Source organism: Sorex araneus, chromosome 1 (genome assembly GCF_027595985.1).
Source record: "Sorex araneus isolate mSorAra2 chromosome 1, mSorAra2.pri, whole genome shotgun sequence".
Classification (NCBI taxonomy): Eukaryota; Metazoa; Chordata; class Mammalia; order Eulipotyphla; family Soricidae; genus Sorex; species Sorex araneus.
Genome location: NC_073302.1, coordinates 122,897,205 through 122,918,049, shown reverse-complemented (window position 1 = coordinate 122,918,049; position 20,845 = coordinate 122,897,205). Strand labels below are relative to the sequence as shown.

At 36.0% G+C, this 20,845-nt stretch overlaps 1 protein-coding gene across 1 annotated transcript in view; it reads right to left on the bottom strand.

The window, feature by feature from the left end:
* SPEF2 (sperm flagellar 2) overlaps positions 1 to 20,845 on the bottom strand; it is a 179,381-nt gene that overhangs the window by 102,644 nt on the left and 55,892 nt on the right. Inside the window, exons 11-15 of the mRNA XM_004605550.2 lie at positions 7,866 to 8,085; positions 6,103 to 6,257; positions 4,145 to 4,214; positions 2,747 to 2,808; positions 508 to 611 (exon numbers count right to left, since the gene is read on the bottom strand). Coding sequence (XP_004605607.1) covers positions 508 to 611; positions 2,747 to 2,808; positions 4,145 to 4,214; positions 6,103 to 6,257; positions 7,866 to 8,085 — 611 coding nt within the window. The remainder of the gene's footprint in view (positions 1 to 507; positions 612 to 2,746; positions 2,809 to 4,144; positions 4,215 to 6,102; positions 6,258 to 7,865; positions 8,086 to 20,845) is intronic.

The window sequence follows — 20,845 nt, the reverse complement described above, 5'->3', positions numbered from 1 at the left end:
GTTATCACATATCATCTTTATGTTATACACATATTTAGTCCTTTACTGTATACCCTCTAATTTCTTGTTGCTTTCCCACCCCACACTGCACAATCATTGAATCCCTACATTAACTTTCTTTCTGAAACAGAAAAGGTGCAAACACATTGGCCTGTAATCACATAGTTAGGGCCTTTCCCTTTCATAATCTGTCCTTTGGCTTTTCCCGGAATCTGATTGATTTTTCCTGAATTCACCCAAGAATCAATTTGAAAAGAAATGCTCTGAATTTATAGAGAGGTGAATGAAGTTTGGTAAAGGAAGGGGGAGTGAAACACAGATACACAAATCATATAATATCTCTTTACCATGTATGTCTCAAATGTAGATGAGTTGTACATACTAGATATTAAAAACTAAAATATTTCAATTTTATGAGGCTTTATCTGATAAGAAAGAGATGAAGTAGATACAACCAAAGTAAAATTATACATACAAAATAGATAAAACCAAAAAATATAGACATACTGTATAGCATTTGCCATGATGCTGACTAGCAAAATATCAGGAATGCTCTTTCCTTTCTTCAGCATATTTTCTGATTTTTCGCCAAGGTTAGCCCGCACACTGAACTGTGGAAAGAAGCAACGAATGAATGATCACAGCTAAAATTTAAAACTCAGATGCTAGATATTTAGCGGAAAACGCTTTAAATGTTGCTTAGGTGAAGGTACTAATCACCCAGCACAATTCTGCAGTCAGTTGAACAAATCAAGAAAACATATCTGCAGATTTGGGGAATTGTCCTCCAGAGCTCCCTCCTTTCATGATCTTCCTTATTTTAACTACTCTGACAACCCAAAATATCATTCTATAATGCCTGAAATGAAAAAAAAAAAAAACCTGGGGCTTTCTACTTGATTCCAGCCACTGCTGCTGTGTCCACAAGCCTGCGTTGCTCGGTGGGTAAACTATTTCAACATGACTCTTAGAAGGACACAGGGTCCTTGCTGTCTCTTAGAAGGACACAGGGTCCTTACTGTCTGTCCATGGCTGGATGCCATACATTGTCAAACGAGTTTCAAGTTGCTGACTTGACTTGACTTTGCTTTCTTGTCACTACACTTGGTCCTCAATTTGTTGTTCAGAATTTATAATGTTATCTATGGGAAGACTAATCCAATGGACTAGTCCCTTTACTCTGCATGTCCTAATCATTGTCTTTAGGTCTTGTTTTTTCTTTGTTTTTCTATTTCTAGCATCATCCCTAACTGTGCCCAGATGCCATTACGTCTCATGACTGCCAACTAGATATTCAGCCTGAAATGTTTCTTCAGCCCTAGTTGGGTGGCTCTCTCTCTATCATCTTTCAATCTGTTTAAATTTCATTTCCTCAAGGCTGACCCATTTAATACATCAAATTTTCCTTACACCCCGTGGTCTGTGCTCCTGATCTCCCATTCTCATTATTTAAAAGACACCAACATTGTTGAATGCATCTTGTGATACATTTAGGTGTGTGCTTGTAGCTTAGTATATCTGTATCTCCTGTTACTTGGGTATAAACTCCAGAGAAAATCTGTCTTTCTGTTCACAGATATAGTCCAAATAACTATAATCACATACCATGCATTTTAGTTAACATGTACTGCAATATACTATGTTGGTGTTAACATTCTATTGTCTTGTGTATTTTGTAGTGTTTTTACCAGAAATCTTATGTACATAGATGTTATTGTGTTACAAAAGCCTGTTCCCCCAGTAGAAACAGGCTACACGCTCTGTCTTAGGTATGCCTATAGCACCTAGGGCTTGTGTAAGAACATTCTGGGACATGTGCACAATGAACAAAGTGCCTAAAAACACCATTTCCCAGCACCTATCTTCACCAGTAAGTGATTAATGACTGTCCAACAGTGTCAGGAAAAGATGCCCTCTGAATTAAATATAAAATAAAACTTGAAAATTTGTAACTCAAGAAATGTAAATATGCTATCTTTCTGTTCATTTGTATTTCAAATACACAGAGTAAAAATTATAACCCCTCCTTACCACTTTTTCTAATCCCATTTCCGTGCCTGCTTTCTGTAAAGCTTATAGTTTGGGGTATTTTATCCTATTTTTATCCTATTTTTTCTAGCTCTAATGAGTTTTGAAATCTAAATATTATAAAATGGCTTTCTATGACAAAATGCACAATAAAGACAATCAAATGTAATACAAATTAAGTAAATGATATCTCACTTGAATAACCTAGGCATTCTATTTAAGAGCAAAAATAAAATTTCCATAGAGAATAAGGCAATACTCCATATGGAAGTATTAGTTTCCATTCAAAGCAATAGTTTGAAAATTTTAAAAAATATTTTCAAATATTAATTAAAAAATTTGACAGTCATTAATAACACTAAGCATAAAACTGGAAAAATTCTTTAAAGGTATAGAAAAATATACATATAAGTCATAAGTTAATTTATTGGCAAATAAAAGCAGATAAATGTAAGTTTGTACAACTTTAAGAATGCTAGTTTTATTTTAACCTGGAAAATCACTTAGTAATTTCCATTGCTTTAGTATACAAGTATTATAAAAAATATTAAGAATATAAAAATACTAAAGCAAATTCAGACTTAACTAATGTTTATTGTCAAATTTACTTAAAAATCTTAAGGAAGCACACTGTCTTCTTATTCCATTTGAAGGTGCATAAAAAGCCTAAAATCATGAAATACTTCAACATACTAATAGTCAAAATTCAAGTACATACATAAGACGTGGTTTCACTGGGTTTGACTTCTATATCTTTTGGTGTTTTTTGTCCATTCTTACCTGGCAAAAGAAAGAATTTAGTAAGATCAAATTTCAGCCTTTACAATGAACTACGGTTTTGGTATTTGGTCATCTATGGTTTTGGACAAATGGGTTATTGGATCTGCTATCCCTGACTGAGTCAGCCAGAGGCAAGAAGCAACAGAACCACCACAGCTTGGCTTTCACCTTCACTTCACACCAGAAAGATCCTGGCCAACTGTGTGATTTGGTGTTTTCCACTTCCTTTCTTCCAGTGTGGCTCACTCCTAACTATCATTAGACATACTGCAGTGCCGTTTGGGTTTTCAGGAACATGTTAAGTTTCTTGAGAAAAGTCTTACAGCTGTTAGTTCACAACACTTTTGTTGTGGTATGAACTTGTATAATGGATGTTAGGGAATTAGCTTGCATTAAGTAGAAACCAGAGACATTTTTAGTTTGATTCTACGTGGAAAAATTAGCAAATCTGAGAGTCTGTTTATAATTAATCAGACTTTGCTAACAACATATGTCAAAAAATTAATAATTGTTTTAAAAGTCACCAACCCAAATATCTTGTTGAAAACAACTGAAATAAGGAAAAGGATATGTTCTTTCAAAAGCTAGAAAATGTGACTACTCTGGGAGAGATGATGCTTATAATTTTCTGACACATTGTTCAGTGGTACTGACAGCAGGAGTGATGGCTCAGTAAGATCTGAAATTCATGCTAAGCACAGGAGGAAACCATTGACTAGAGCAAGCCTTCACAAACACACACTGAAAATGTACTTAAAGTTTAAGACTGTTTTTCTTCAGTGGTTGTACAAAAAGTATCTGAAAGACTAAGGTCCAGCACCCAGGGGAGCTAACTTTTCATTAAGGGTGAGAATTTTGTCTTAGAGGCTTTGTCTTAGAGGCTTTGTCTAAGCTGGGAGTAAACTTAGTTGTATTTAGGGAATCATAGTTCAAATGGGTGTGGTAGATCAAACCTTCAGTGTCGCTCAATACAGTGAAAGAAGCAGCAGCCCACAATGAGAAGTGACAAGGAACAATGAAATACCATCTCCTCACAAAGCCAGGTAGAGTGAGGTTGATTTACCCCAGATGTTTCAAAAACCACAATAAAACAGAGAAACCAAAGTCTCTCTGAAGGAATATGAAAAAAAAATCCTTATAAGTTATACCTCTCTCCTAGTGAGGACAAAGTTAGGGAATTTTGTGTTTACCTTGCTCTGTCAAGTGACCACAAAGATAATTACTCCTCTCTCCCCTTTTACCTTAAAACACATTTGTGCTTATGAGTATGTGTTTTTAATCTGTCTATTGATCTCTGATGTAAATGATAGGTGATATATTTTGATAAATTACTTACTAAGTGTTTTGTCTTCAATTTTTAATGACTCGTTTGATAAGGAATTAGCTGAAAATTCATTTGAAGAATGCTTCGGGGAGAAAACACACAAGATAGTTAAACAAACATTTTAATAGCATTCCTATTTTTCTATAGGTAGTAGTTAATAAGAGTATATTATTTTTCTATTACATTACTGATATCATGAGGCACTAAATTATTTTAGGAAACAAAATGGTTATAACTGTACTATATGTACAGTATAAATACACAATTATCTGTTCTTCAAACAACCTTTAATTTGTCAATAAAATACAGTAACTGCCATTCTAAAAACACAAAAGAATCTGAGAAAGATACAGCTTACATTAAAAAGCTTTAAAAACAACTTGGAGATATTGGGAATAGCCATAGAGAAATAATAAACAAAAAAACTAAAACTGTCATTGTTTAATCACCTAAAATATAAAGAGTTCTGCAACATGGAAGAAGAGAAAGCTTACATTAATAAAACAAAAAACAAACAAAACCTCCCACTAGTTATTTTAGTTTTATAATTCATAGTTAAATGATATCTATTTTGAAACTCATATTAAAGCTCTGGATAAGGTCTTCTACTAATTTATTTCATTTAAGAAATAGAAAAGATAGGGCAAAGAGTTCATTTAGAATCCGGTACTCCAGTCATTGTATAACCATCAACAAACCATCTGACCCAAGTCAACTATGCTGAGAGTCTCTGTGCTCTTCTGTAAAACAAGGATGAGGGGTGTGTATGTGGCGGGTAGCAAGGGGAAGGAGGGGAGGTTACTGGAACACATCATGATTCTCAGGGCAGAGCAACACTCTCCTATTTCCTGCTTAAGAACATTAATGCAATAACACAAGATAACATTGCATATACTTCAAGATGTAACAGAACACTCTAATTTTTCCTCTCGGAGAGCCCGGCAAGCTACAGAGAGTATCGAGCCCACGCGGCAGAGCCTGGCAAGCTACCCAAGCATATTGGATATGCCAAAAACAGTAACAATAAGTCTCTCAATGAGAGATGTTACTGGTGCCCACTCGAACAAATCGATGAACAACAGGATGACAGTTAATAATTAAATAGACAGTTAACAGTAACGCAGAAAGAAATTTGATGAAAGTAAATGACAGAAATATGGTGCCTATAAGTCATACAGATAATAGAGATCATATCTTGACCGCTTTTAACCTTTAAGTCTGAGATATGCTAGTCTAGACAAGAGATCTGCAAACTATAGCACTTAGATAAAACTTTATTTGGCTGGCTGTTTTACAATCACTCTGTAAGATACTTCTATGAACCTGGGAACAAGCCAGGCATCTTTTCTGCCTTACGATCCCTCCAATGTCTACCCCAGCCACTGCCCAGGGACAGCACTGGTCTCCCACTAAATACTGAGACTGCTACTGGCCACGATGAGATTCTCTGTAGTGGAATTTCACTTTGGTGTTGACAAACTTTCTCACAACACTGAAGTACCAACCTCTGAATTTTAGCCCCTTCCCACCCCCCACCTCCCAAACCCCAACAGCTGGAGATACTTTTTTTTTCTTTTTGGGTCACACCCGGCGATGCACAGGGGTTACTTCTGGCTCATGCACTCAGGAATTACTCCTGGCGGTGCTCAGGGGACCATATGGGATGCTGGGTATTGAACCCAGTTGACCATGTGCAAGGCAAACGCCCTACCTGCTGTGCTATAGCTTCACCCCCCAAAACGTTTACTTTTGATGGCAAACTGGAGTATGTATGCATGGAGATGAAGGAAGGAGCAGTGGATATAAGTGTAATGTTCCTGATTTGCCGCTGCCCACAAAACTTGAAACATTTACATCTTGGAATTTTACAAAAAATCTGCCAGTTTCTGGCCTAGAAGATCTCTTTGATTCAATCCAACTTTTAATATTTAGTACTAGAGGTTACAGAGAGGAAAACTAAAGTCACTTGCCTCGGCATTTTTACCACTGTCTGGAGGAATGGTCAACATGATTTCCTCTGATTCTTTCTCAGCTGATTGGTCCATAATGACCGTTTCTTTGTTATGATAGGCTTGGATAGCTTCTTGGACAAGAGTATCAATAGAAAGTACACGAATAGGAAATTCTACAGAACAAAAGACAATATTAAAAATCTTTCATTTAGGAAATCAACACCGTTATTACTATCACCATTTGCCCCCTGACCTTATCTTCAGAGACTTCAAAAACTGTTTCCTTTTGGATCAAGCAGCTTTTAAAACTGGTGGTAAAATCAACAAAAATAAAATCAACTACTCTCATCGTTCTAAAAGGTATAATTCAGTGATATTAAATAGTTTACAAAGACTTCAACTGTCACCATGATCTTATGCCAGAAGATTTTCATTATTCACAAAGAACACACTGTACTGATTAAGCAATTACATCCTATTTCCCTATTGTTTCCCCTAACAAAAATAATTTGCATCTGCCTCTATGAATTTTCCTAACGTAGTCTGTATATATGTCTGATCAATGAAGTTATATGAAGTGCGGCCCTTACTATCTACTTCTTTCACATATCTTGCTTTCAAGCTGTATCCAAGTTGTATCTTGCACCAGTGCTTCATTCTGTTTTTTGTGGTTGTATAGGAGGCTATTGTATGCCCGTTGTATGGACACAGTAGTACTGTATCACTGTCCTGTCATCCGTTGTTCACTGATTTGCTCGAGTGGGCACCAATAACATCTCCATTGTGAGACTTGTTATTGTTTTTGTACATTTTAAAATTTATTCTTCTGATGATAAACTTTGGATTGACTTTTATTATTGACTTTTATTTGACTGTTATCCTAGTGAATATCCCTATACACGGTTTTTGTTTTGAACATCAGTTTTTTAATCCTTTTGGTAATATACTGTAGTATAGTTGCAAGGGTCATTTACGATTTTTTTGTTTAATCTAAAGAGAAATCATAAAACTGTTTTGCATCCTGGATGTGCCATTTTACATTCCCACCATCAATTTCTCTACATCAGTCATCATTTCTCTACACTCTTACCTCCATTTAAACATTTTCATTAAAAATTATAGCTATTCATTATAATATATATGAAGTAATATCCATAATGCTTCCTCAAACTATTTTTTAAAAAGGGATAATTTTAACTTCTCATTTATTTTGTATATTTAGTTTTGCCTGAATCTAATCTATTTAGATCTAGTAGATTAAATAGATTAGATTCAATGTAAATTTCGTGTTTTCTAGAGGAAATCTGAATAAGATCCAATTAAACACATGATGCTTTCAGAATGTGATAATGTTTCCAGCTAAAAGAACTTCTACAAAGAAGTTAAAGGCTAAAAGAACATGAGAAATCAAAAATTCAAGAAATATAAATAATTCATTTTCTTTTTAAAATTAAGTGCAATTATTTTTGTATTTATGGCAAATTACTTTATCAATTGGTAAAGTAAGGAAAATTTATATGAAAAAGTTTTCGTTATTTCTCACTAGACAGGCACCATCATTATATAGCATGCTCTTAATACCCAGGACAGTTCCAGTTTATGACTCAACACCACTAAAAGTACATCCCAAAACTTATTATTTGATCAATTCTCTACAAAAAACTTAATTGCAGTTGCAAGTAAAGCAGAATAAGTTCCTCATGAAAATTTTTTTAAGAATGTAGCAGATACAAAGTAAAAAGTATCTACTAAGTGGAAAAAGAAAGAGAAACAAAGCCTACCTTTTTGTAGAAACTTCAGAACAGTAGTTTTTCCACTGAAAGTTTTCCCCAATAAACACCCTTTCAAAGCAAATGAAGGTGATTCAGGCATTTTTGATTCAGTTTTAGAAGGAAGAGATTTGTCAATCAGTCTGTGAATGATATGACCCAATATGGAGTTGTTGGAGGCTGGTAAATTATCAGCCAACTCTTCTGATACAGTCCATTCTCCATGCAAGTTCTGAAGAAAAAATAAACAGAAATAATATGAAAATTTAAAATTTTTAGGAAATTTAGGCATATAATAAATTTGAATATTAAAGGAAATCCCTATGAAAAATAAACTTTAATCAAGCCATAAAATAATTTAGTTTATAAGAATAGCATGAATATTACTTTCCTATATGACAGAAAAAAATGAACTTCCTACATCAAGATAAACAAAATAAAATCCTATAACTCTGAAGTGTCTATTGGTCTTTTCTTCCTAGTTAAAAACAAATTAAGAAACTACGATTTACAAAGTTGTTCATAATAGTTTCAGGTACACAATATTCCAACACCAATTCCAACAACAGTGTCTCCAGGTTCCCTTGTACCCCTTTGGTGTGCATAGAACACATTTACTTCCTATTACTTACTCCAACAACACTTTAAAAAATGGCACATGGAATTATCAGAAAATAAATAAAAGTCTATTTGTGATAACTGATTGCTAAGTGATTTTAACCAATATAAGTTAGACACCAATTCATTATTGAAAATATATTAAATCCCTTAGGAAGCAAGAAGCATACCTCTATAAATCTAGTAGAGATCAACCATATGCAGTACTAATGAGTGCCATAGTCAATGCCACATGCTGGGAAGTTTTCACTGTCCTTAGAAAAGTTCTCTTAACATTTGTTGAAATACTGTTTGCAAAGCTTTGGATTCCCTAAGCTGTTGCTTGTCCAGAAAGCTCTGTATCATTTCTTCAAACCTGAATGAAAATATAGCTGAATAGAATAATCTTGGTGATATTCATTTGGTTGTGTTTTTGTACTATATCCATCCATGCTCTTCTGACTTTCATGAAACTCTTCAGAGTTTCATCTGATGGATTTGCTGTACACCTTATGGGCTTTCTTTTGTATGTAATTGATCTTGCTGTTTTCAATATTTTGTCTCTGTCTTGGAATTTTGTCATTATGAGTGCAATATGTCAAAGTTTTCCTAGCTGAGCCTAGTTTTACTAGGACCTTTGGGGTCTTTTGAATCTTGGTGCCTGTAATCTTCAAGTGCGGGAAATTCTTATCAATGATTTATTATTTTCTCCCTTTTTTTAAAATATTGTGAGTGTATATGTTGTTGTTGTTACGTTTTTTCAAGTGCTTCACATATCTTAGACCTTTTGTCTAATGAATGTCTAATCTTAGACCTTTTGTCTAATGAATGGTGAGCAAATATTTTCTCCCATCTGTGGAGGGTCTTTTGATTCTGGTCATCATTTATTTTGCAGTGCAGAAGCTGTCTGATTTGAAGTAATTCCATTTGTTTGACTGCTGTTTGCTTAGCCAATGTCATTGAGCCATTGAAAATGCCCTTAGATTCACTTTCATAAAGATTTTGCATATTTTACCCAAAATCATTTGTGGATTCAGGTCTGCTATGTAGGTCTTTAATTTCTTAATCATTTTGAATTGACTTTAGTGTATAGTGTGAGATAAGAGTCTGAGTTCATTTCTTTTATATGAGGCTAACTAGTTTTGCCAACACCTTTTGTTGAATATTTGACTTTTATGTTTTATACATGTGGATCCTTCATTAAAGACTCATAAATATGAGTCTGTTTCGGAACTCTAAATTATATTCCAATGTCCTAATAATCTGTTTTCCTTCTAACACCATACTATTTTGATTACTATTGTTTTATAGCATAATTTAATATCTGGAAAATAAATTATCACATCATTTTCCTAGGATTGCTTTAGCAGTGAGGAGATTTTGTTACTCCATGGAAATTTCAAAAGCATTTGGTTTACATCTCTAATAATATCATGGGCCATGGGCATGTTATAGGACTGCACTGAATCCATATGGTGCACGAGTAGGACTGTCATTTTGACAATATTAATCCTTCCAATACTTGAATAGAAAATGTGTTTCCATTGCCTTATGTCTTATTTCTCTAAGCAGTGATTTATAGTTCTATTTGTATAAATTTTTAATGTATTTTGTTAAACTGATTCCTGAGTACTTTATGTTTTTGAGACACAATTGTGAATGGAATTTTTTAAAAAAGGTTCTCTTCTATTTGTTTAGATATAGAAACATCATGCAATTCTATGTGCTGATTTTGTAACCTGACATTTTTTTGTGAAGGTTTATTGTTTCTAGGAGTTGTTATTTTTTTGAGATTTTGAGATTAAATCTTTAGGATTTGCTTCATATTGTGCCATCTGAAAATAGTGGTAGTTTGACTTCTTTTCCAATCTGGGCCCACTGAATAGATCTTTTTTGTCTAACTGTTGCGGCAAAGATTCCCAATATTATGTTGAATAATAGTGGTCCAAGTGGGAAACCTTGTCTGAGAGGGACAGCTTTCAGTTTTTCACCAATGAATATGATGGTAACTGTGGGTTTGCAGTAAATGACTTTAACTATGTTAAGGAAAGTTCCTTCTACCCTCATTTTATTAAAGTTTTAACAAGTGCTAGATCTTGTAATCCAGATGAACAAAAGGTATATGAAAAATATTCTTCATTTATATTTATGGAGATGTAAATCAAAACAATGAGATATTTCCTCATACCTGTAAGACTGACAAACAAAAAATAACAAAACAACCAATTGATGCAGATGTGGGGGGAAAAATACATCATTCACTACTGGTTGGAATATTGACTGGTTCAACCTCTATGGAAAATATCATGGAGACTCCTCAAAAGAACTAAGAACTGGCCTTATAAACAATCCAGGAATTGCATTTGTTGGCACTGTAGCACTGTAGCACTGCTGTCCCATTGTTCATCGATTTGCTCAAGCGAGCACCAGTAACGTCTCCATTGTGAGAGTTGTTGTAACTGTTTTTGGCATATTGAATAAACCACGGGTAGCTTGCCAGGCTCTGCTGTACAGACAGGATACACTCAGTAGCTTGTTGGACTGTCTGAGATGGACGGAGAAATCGAACCTGGCTCAGCCGGGTGCAAGGCAAATGCCCTACCCGCTGTGCTATCACTTCAGTCCACTTGTTGGCATTTACCACAAAAATCTACTTTGAAAAGAGATCTGTACGCCTATGTTTAATGAGCCATTTACAGTAGCCAAGATCCAGAAAAACCCAAGTGCCCAAAACCAGATGAGCTGATAAGGAAATTGTGGTACATATACACAATAGATTATAACTTGGCTACATAAAAATATTCATGTAGCTGTAGCAAGTTGCCTCTACATGAAGAGGTATTAAAATGATATCATACATAGTGAAGCCAGGAGGAGAGGGACAGATAGAGAATAGTTTTTCATATATGGGATATAAAGAAACACAGTAAGGGAATAACAAATGGCCAAATGTAACAGAATCATGGTCCACAGATGGTCTATAGAACTGAGTTTATCATGGGGGATAGGAAAAATATGGGAAGATATCTGGACATTGGTAGAAGAAACACTGACTCTCTGGTGGTCGGGGTAGTGTCAGAACATAGCATGCACGGAACCATCTTTAACAGTATTATAAATCACATGGTCCCAATAAATATTGTGAGAAAAAAGTGAACAGAAAAGCAAATAAAGGATCCTAAAGTATAAAAGTAAGCAAACTGAGTGGAAACATGCTGCAACCCAGGTTGTGCGCTAAAGACATTTAAATGAATCCTATCATCAGAGAAAAGCAATAATAGTATATTTTAGGTTAAGTGTCAAGTTTATCTAAAAATATTTTCAGGTAAAAGAGAAAAAGGAATTACACTAAATATGGAATCCTTTAAGTCTACATGTTTGACTCCCACTTTCTTTAGGCTCCTTTTCTGTAGGCATATTCAGGCTTTATCCCAGGCTCTGTGCTCTGGGATCACTCCTGGAGGTGTTCGGGAGATGCTATGGGGTTCCCAGGATCAAACTGGGCCAGCAGTGTGCAAGGTAAGCACACTGGCCCCAAGTTTCTTGATGAATTAGTGAAAAATACAAGGGAATTAAAATTGTTCTGCACAGACTATTCTCTCTGACCTGCGTATCAGAATACTACAAATATTTTTTGCAAAAAAATTTAACATCAAAAGCTAAACATTAAAAACATTATTGTTTCATAAAGTTTAAACAGGCAGTAAAACTCTTAACTATCTAAAAAATATTAAAATGATAAATTTATTAAAATATGAGATGGGATAAAACTTTATTCTGAGGAAAACTCATACTCCATTAGGCTTACATACCTTAATATAAGATTGAAAAACAAACCTATAAGTGAAAAAACAAAGAAAAATAAAAAGAAACAATAAAAATACAAATAATAAAATAGTAATAAAAATATTGATATTGTAATATTTCTGAAACTTATCCATATCAGTGGTAATGAAATTGCTACGAATTCTGAAAAAGGCCAACATTATGATATATCAGTTTTTGTAGCATAATAGAAAAGAAAGCAACCACATATTTTAAAACTTAAAAATTCTTAAGAAAATATGTACAACTTTATTATAATAAATTTTAATTTATTATTATGTGTTAAAAGGGATAGTATAAGAAAGCAGAACTTAAAAGTTAAATACTTGAAAAAATGAGAAATATAAAGAAGTAGAAAGTCACAAAAATATCCTTTAGAAAGTGGTAAGTACTATGGTTTAAAGAAAATGTTTTCTTCTTTATTTAAATAAACATTTTAAATGTTATTTAAAGTCTTTGGAACCATGGAAGTAAATAGAAAGTATTCCAGTTAAGTTGGCAAAACTTATCAAAATCCTAATAATAGAAGGGTGGATATTTAATAAAACCAGCATTCAAAAAGAAAACTACAAGTCAATATCATTTAGGAATCTCTCTTACTTTCTTTCACTCCCTTCCTCTCTCCCTCTCTCTCTCTCCTTGTCTCTCTTCTTTTTCATTCTTTTTCTTTCCTTTCTCCCTACTTCCTTCCCTTTGTCCCTCCCTCCCTCCCTCCCTTCCTTTCTTTCTTTCCTTTCTCCCTCCCTCCTTCCCTCCCTTCCTTCCTTACATCCTTCCTCTCTTCCTCACTCCCTCCCTCCTTCCCTTTATTCCTCCCTTTGTCTTTTCTTTCTTTTGTGCACTCTGTCTCCTCTCTCTCTCTTGCTCTCTCTCTTTCTCTCTCTCTCACTCGCTCGCTCTCGATCTCGCTCTCTCTTTCTCTCTTGGGCCACACAGTGTTAAGAGTTTCTTACTTCTGGCTCTGCACTCAGGGATGACTACCTGCTCATATATTCCCCGGCTCAGAGGGGAATAAATGAGATGCTGAAATCAGAGGTTTGTTGCATGCAAGGGAAGCATCTTACACTGTAATAACACTTCAGCCTCAACTTGGGAATATTTTCTATATTAACAACATGAGCATGTTAGCAAGCAACAAAGGCATTAATAGCAGTGTACTACAGATTCTTAATTGTCATATACTTTTGTTTCCATAAATCATATTTTATAAGTGATTCATTCCCATATACTCTTATATTATATTTTAATTTTATAGAAGACAAACCTGAGAATTATAGAAGCTGTTACTTTTCATGGTCACATAATTAGTAATGGTGAAGTTCAGGAAGGCAAAATTGAGGACACATGCTCACAACTTTTATACCATATCAAAATTTCCTCCACATGTCTGAACAGACAAATAGTTATTTCATGAATATGAGGAAGGTTAAATACTGGAAAATATTTATTCTATTACAAAAAAGATTAAGGTAAAAATGTATGACCATTTTGACCAAGGGATATCAGATAACATTCAATATTATTTTGATGAGAAACAATGAGTGAAGTTAAAACAAAACAAAATAAGTCCCTTAGTATAAGACCATAGGACTGGAGCGATAGCACAGCAGGTAGGGCATTTGCCTTGCACTCGGTCGACCCGGGTTTGATTCTTCTGTCCCTCTCGGAGATCCCGGCAAGCTACTGAGAGTATCCTGCCTGCATGACAGAGCCTGACAATCTACCCATGGCATATTCAATATGCCAAAAACAGTAACAACATGTCTCACAATGGAGACGTTACTGGTGCCTGCTTGAGCAAATCGATGAACAACGGGACAACAGTGCTACAGTGCAGACAGTAGACTATAACTTTAACACTTTCTCCAACACTTTCTGGACCAATATGGAACCAAATGGGACCAAATACTTTTTTTAATTAATGAGAGGAACAGATGTTCATCAACAATTACAGAAGCATGATTTGGGAAGTATAGGATACTGAAAATAAGAAACAAAACAAGCAGCAGTGTCCCTAGAAATCAGGATGCTTATGTATATTTGAATTCCTGCTGCAAAGGTGGCTACTGTGAGCTACATCTCCTTGGCAACTGTAGCTGTGATGACAGTTTTCCTATCAGACCTTACTGGGACGATTCCAAGCATTTTCCTTGGAAGTTTAACCCTAAGTCTGGTTCTCAAACCTACCTACTATTTCAATTTTTAACAACCTAGCATATTTTTATATTTTTCCTGCTTATTCAGCTCAAGACTTTTTTGTTTGCAACATCATTAGAATGACAAAATCACTGGAACTGGATATAAAGAAACACAGTGGGGGAATTAAAAAAAAAATGCCGCATAACAAAAGGCAATAGAAACTGAGAACTGGTCCTCAGCAGAAATTTACCACAGCAGGGATTTGAGGGGAGGAACGGGGGCACTGGGTCAGTGGTTGGAAGGAAGCCCACAGAGGTGTAAGGTGTGGTGCAGTCATGTTGTATGCATGAAACCCTATGTAAACCATAGTGACCAAAGCTAAATAAAAAGAAAGACAAAATTCTTCTGAGGAGTATAACTGAAAATGCTCAAAATATAAACTTTACTTCTTACTCAATAGATCTGATTTAATGTTATTACAACAAAAGTGCCAGCGCCATTTTTCTTTTTTTTTATCCTGAGGTTAGATGACAAATTATCCTATAAAGATAGAGGAAATGCAATAGGTAAAAAATATTCACCATGAATATATAAAGAAGCTGCAGTACATATGCATAATGCAGAATGAAGAAAAAAATGTAAATCATGCAGTTTACTGCAATGTGGATGGAATCGGAAGGTATCACGAGAAGCAAAATAAGTCAGAGGGAAAATGGATAACAGATGATCTCACTCACTTGGGAATATAGAATAATAACAAGGGGATAGACAATACTGAACAATGACAGACACTTGGCCTTGGATTACTAAACCGATTACTGAGGAGAGGCATGAGAAGGAAGGAAGACCAGGCCAGAGGGCACTGTGGTGTTGTTGGTGGTGGTGGTGCAGTAACTTTGCACAAGAGAAAAAAAAATACTATGATTGTACCCATCTTATCTAAACTAGAATTTTTAAATGTTTCACTTAAAATATAAATTAAAATGTTTCACTTAAAAGTCTACGGAAGAAAGTGACAAGGGAGTGTGCCTTACCATATATGAAAACTCTAGCACTATAGCACTGTCTTCCCATTGCTCATCGATTTGCTCAAGCCTGCACCAGTAAGGTCTCCATTGTGAGATTTGTTTTTACTGTTTTTGGCATATGGAATACTCCATGGGTAGCTTGCCTGGTTCTGCCATCCGGGCTCTCTGAGAGGGACAGAGGAATCGAACCCGGGTCAGCCATGTTCAAGGCAAACACCCTACCCGCTGTGCTATCGCTCCAGTCCACATATTAAAACACTCATTAAAAATATAGTAGTGAGGCTTTTTTCCCCACTCTGCGGAAACCCATGTTATCTCTTGAACACATCTCCCTCTCTCTTTCCTTACATCTTCCCTTACATCTCTCTAAATTTCTCTTAGCAAACCTACTTTGCTTAATTAAAAAAAAATACAGTGAGAGGAACTGGGGTGATAACTCAAAGAACTGTAGCACACGCTGTGCATTACGGGGCTGAGGGGTGCAGGTTTGAGTCCCAGCACTTTTTTGGTTTCCCAAGCACTGCCAGAAAACAACACCCGAGCATCAATGCAGGAGCATTGCCTGGGCACTTCCCAGTGTGACCCCAAACCAAAAACAAAATGGATTTAAATCATCACTACAGAATATTATTGTATTACTGTCATCCCGTTTCTCATTGATTTGCTCGAGCGGGCACCAGTAATGTCTCCATTGTGAGACTTGTTGTTACTGTTTTGGCACATTCAGTACACCAGGCTCTGCCATGCGGGCGAGATACTCTTGATAGCTTGCTGGGCTCTCCGAGAGGGGCGGTGGAATCAAACCTGGGTTGACTGCATGCAAGGCAAAAACCCTATCCACTGTGCTATTGCTCCAGCCCTACTACTGAATAAGGAATAATTATTTTATGTAGTGTGACCAATCATGAACCAACATTTTATTTTATTTTTATCAGAGTAATATTGTTTCAGAATAAAAAGAGAAATAAATTTTATTTTATTTTGGTTTGTGGCTGTGCTCAGGGCTTACTTCTAGGTCTTGCTTAGGGTTCCAATCCTGATGGCAGATCAAGTCCAGGTTGGTCACAAGCAAGGCTTGTACCTTACTTGCTGCCCTTTATCTCCACCCCCAGAAAGAAATTTTAAAATAAAACGTGCTTGAAGTCAAAGGTTAAGATGCAGTGAAAAGTATCCAGTGTTCTAATAGTTTGGTATCATGGTGCTATTATTTGGAGCTGTGGGTTCCCAAGCTACCTGATACAAGTTCTTCTGCTTGCTTGCTCGCTCAGATCTTGTCAGATCTCTCATCTTTGCATGACAATAACATTTATTTATGAGAGTTGTTAAAGATTTAATGAAACATTTGTATGGGTATCTTCTGGAACCACTTATCTTAGGTCACTAAAAATTCTCTGACATATGAGTACTGGAAAGAGAGAGGCAGTATCCCTGTTTCTGCCCAACAGAGAAACCACATTCAACATGCATCTAAGTCAGAAAGGCATGCTTCCTTGCCAAGGGGTCATAATTAACTCCTCCACTATCACCGAATTAATGGTAGAACGTGGCCAAACACAATGGGGTAGAATGTTGAGTGTGAGAAGAACAGAATGCTTAGGCTACAGAAAGGACTAAAGCCTGATCAGTGCCAATAAGCCATCAAGAATTGGATGGACTTCATCTTTCAGAACCACTTTAAAAGCATAGTTTATGAAATTCCTAATAGCCTAAGGACAAAGGGTAAGTCAAGGTAAACATCTCAGACCTATGAGAGCAATAGGTGAAAAGAAGGACCAATGTGGAGGTAAATTCAGGACATAACTCACTGTAAGGAGTTAAAGGGAGTTTACTAGTGCATTAGCAAAGAGGAACCAGACATTGTTACTTTATATGGTTTGTTTTATAATTAGTAAGAAATATATAATTAGTGAGTAATAAATTTTATAAGATGATATATGATTATTAGTCCTTCAGATATTGGTACAGATATCTACCAGAATGTGCACCACAAAGTGCCAACTACTGATTCAACGCAATTCTTTGTAGTAGATGCTCTCCATGATAATAGCATTTTATTAATGTAAAATTTCACATATATGATAATTAAAATATTTCATATTATTTTTAGTTCATGTAAATACCATAATTGTGCCTTTTTAAAAGATGTAAATGTAATGCTCAATACCCATCAATACCAAGAGGCAATGAATGACCTCTCCCTATAAATTCTTAGTTATTTATATACTGAAATCATAAAGTTACAATGGATAATAAACAACTTCTTTCCATGGTTAATAATAACAACCAGTTCAATAGTACCGTTTTTACTGACCTACACTGAATTTCCAGAAAATTAATTCTAAATTCCTAAGACCACTCTATACACTTCGACCTTCCTTGCAGATCTTGTTGCTTCTCCATATCATGACAAAAGTACCTTATGATTATCTAAACTTCTGATTCTGGTTACTTCCAGTCTGTCATAAACTTTTTTTCCCCATGCCTTGATCTTATTTTCCATGCCAGTCTCCTTGGTCCCTTTGCACAAACTTGACTGAAGGCACTGTGCGCACTTACTTGGAAACTGCGTAATTGAATGTGGGCTCAGTGCATATTCCATGACCAATCCTAAAAACCTCCTTGTGTTAAGTTTTCAAGTTCTTTCCGAGAATAAATAATCATTCAAGTGGTTGTATGCTGCTGCTTGTGGAGCTATTTGGTTTTGTCAAAATATTCTGCTTATGTACATGGTCACCTTTGAAACCAAAGCAAATGTACCTCATTCTCAATTCTTGCCACTTATCAAGATCCAAGCTGGGAGTGGATCGACCCTGTTAAAGTGGAAGACATGGCTCGTGTGGACCAACCTGGGTAGATAGAACGTAGGCCCTAACAAGACAGACAGACACCTTCTGACCCAAAGTCTAAGAACAAGATCAGAAAGGGGTCTGCACAGTTGGAAACAAGTAAAAATCAATGAAATTAACTAGTCTAAAAAGCATTCCTAGAAGCCCTAGTATATAGTATGATTTTTTTTTTTAGGATCTATGTTTTCAGTCCTTCAGGTACTGGCAAAAAAATTATTTTTTTACTTTTTTATTGAATCACTGTGAGACAGACCTTATAAAGCTATTCATAATTAAATTTCAGTCATACAGTGTTCCAACACCCATCCCTCCACCAGTGTACGTTTCCCAGCACCAGTGTCCCCAGGTTCCCTCCCATCACCCCCCACCCCTCAGCCTGTCTCTATGGTAGGTGCTTTTCTTCTCTCTCTCTATCTCTGTCTCTCTCCTTTTGGGCATTGTTTTTTGCAATATTGATATTGAAAGGTTATCAAGAATATCCCTTTACCTTCTTTTAACATTCAGCTCTTAGTCCAATGTGATCATTCCCTGATATTAGTGTCATACTGGTCTATTCTCTATCTTACCTACCCTCAGACCCACACACATTTCCGGCTGATTCCAACCAATGACTAGTCCTCCTAAGCCGCCGTTTTCTCTGGCCATGGCTATTGGTCTTCTACTATATGTATATATGTACATATATATATATTTATTTATATACCACAAATGAATGAAGTCATTCTATATTTGTCCCTCTCCTTCTTGTTCATTTCACTCAGCATGATACTCTCCAAGTCCATCCATTTATAGGCAGATTTCATGACTTCATTTTTCCTAACAGCTGCATATCATATCCTTGTGTAAATGTGCCATAGTTTCTTTATCTATTCATCTTTTCTCGGGCACTCAGGTTGTTTCCAGATTCTGGCTATTGTGAATAGCTATGTAATGAACATAGGAGTGCAGATGGTGTTTTGCTGTGTGTTTTTGGTCCCCCAGGGTATATTTCCAGAAGTGGTATTGCTGGGTCAAATGGGAGCTCAATTTCGAGTTTTTTTTTTTTTTTAAAATGTCCATGTTGTGTTTATGGTATGATTTTAAGGGAACTTCTCCACTGGCATCCTTTTTATGGAAGAGGGGTAAAGGGCCATATACAGCTGTATGCAGGAGATTCTCCCTGACTTATGCTAGTGGACCACAGTAAGTGGTGCTTGGGGGACCATGCAGGGCCCAGAGCACTTGTGAGAGCATGCAAGGGAAGCACTTTATCCCCTGTACTATCGCTCCACAAGGAACCCTTTTTTCAAATGTTAGTAAAAATCATCTTAGTTCAAATGTGATTAGTTATAAGAAATTTGTTAATTGGGGACTTTGTAAAATTTCTGTTAGGGATTTTAACAAGTTCTTGGAGAACCCGATGGCAGCCTGATAAACACGTGGGGAAGGTCTGACTTGGTGGCTAGCTGTTTGTGATCGGGTTAATTTTATATTCTTACTGGATATTTGTCTTCAGTCTCCTAAACTAGGTTGACCCAACCACAGACACTATACACGTAGCTGTCACACAATGAGAAAACAAAAAAAGCTGCAGAATTCCAACTTTGTGAGAACTGCCTAGGGCCTCCTCACTTTGATCCTAAGTTATTGATCTCAGAAATGTTCTGTTTCTGTTCTGCCTAACCTCCAACCTGTTCGTTTTGTTTTTCGTTTCTGAGATCAGACAAGATGGGGCTGCTTCAGGGTGGTATGACTATAGATTTTTTATTTTCTAGTCTGGTTCTCACCCAGTCTCAGCTCTGGATATTGGCCAACTCAAAGGATTTGCCATGAGCCTCCCTCTGCCCCTAACTACTTTAAGTAAGCAATTTTGACTGAGTTCTAGTTCTAAGAATTCAAATGCTGTCACTAGCTCTTCTGTCTGGGTCTGTTCTGTTTCTTACCAGAGGGAATAAGAAACCATAGAAGCACATTAGTATTATGGCCACACATAGAGTCTACTGGCAATATTCCAGGTAGTGTGTTTGGGGAATCTGGTATTCAGAAAGAAAAAAAAAAACAGATTCCACAGGGAAATACTAAGCTATAACTTTGTAAGGATTTTCAGCCTGTTTTTACTTTCCCTTCCCAGAATTTTCTTCCAACCACTAAATAACACTCAAGGGAATATAAAGACACTAGTTAATCTTGTGATTGAGACTTTAAAATGCCAGCTAGCAATCTAGCATTTTCAAGAGAAGTAGAAAGAGTGGTTGAATATCTTGCCTTGTAAGTTCATGTCACTTAACTTGGTGACCCTGTAGGGTTTTTCACTGGTGTATATGTGTTTGATGGGCAGCTTTCAATTACCACTGCTTTATTGCCACCTTTGGCAAGGAAGAAGACAGGAGAGAGCAGACAGTCGACATGCAATTGAATAATGACTTATCATACAGCAGCTGTCATGGACAGGGCTCTGTTGGGGCCCACATTCAAAGAGGTCTCTGAGTAACTTAACAAGACTGACTGGTTCTGCTGAGAGATCTTGGCAAAAATCTAAATCTCCTGATGACCATTCACGTCAGATTAGGGTTAGCCA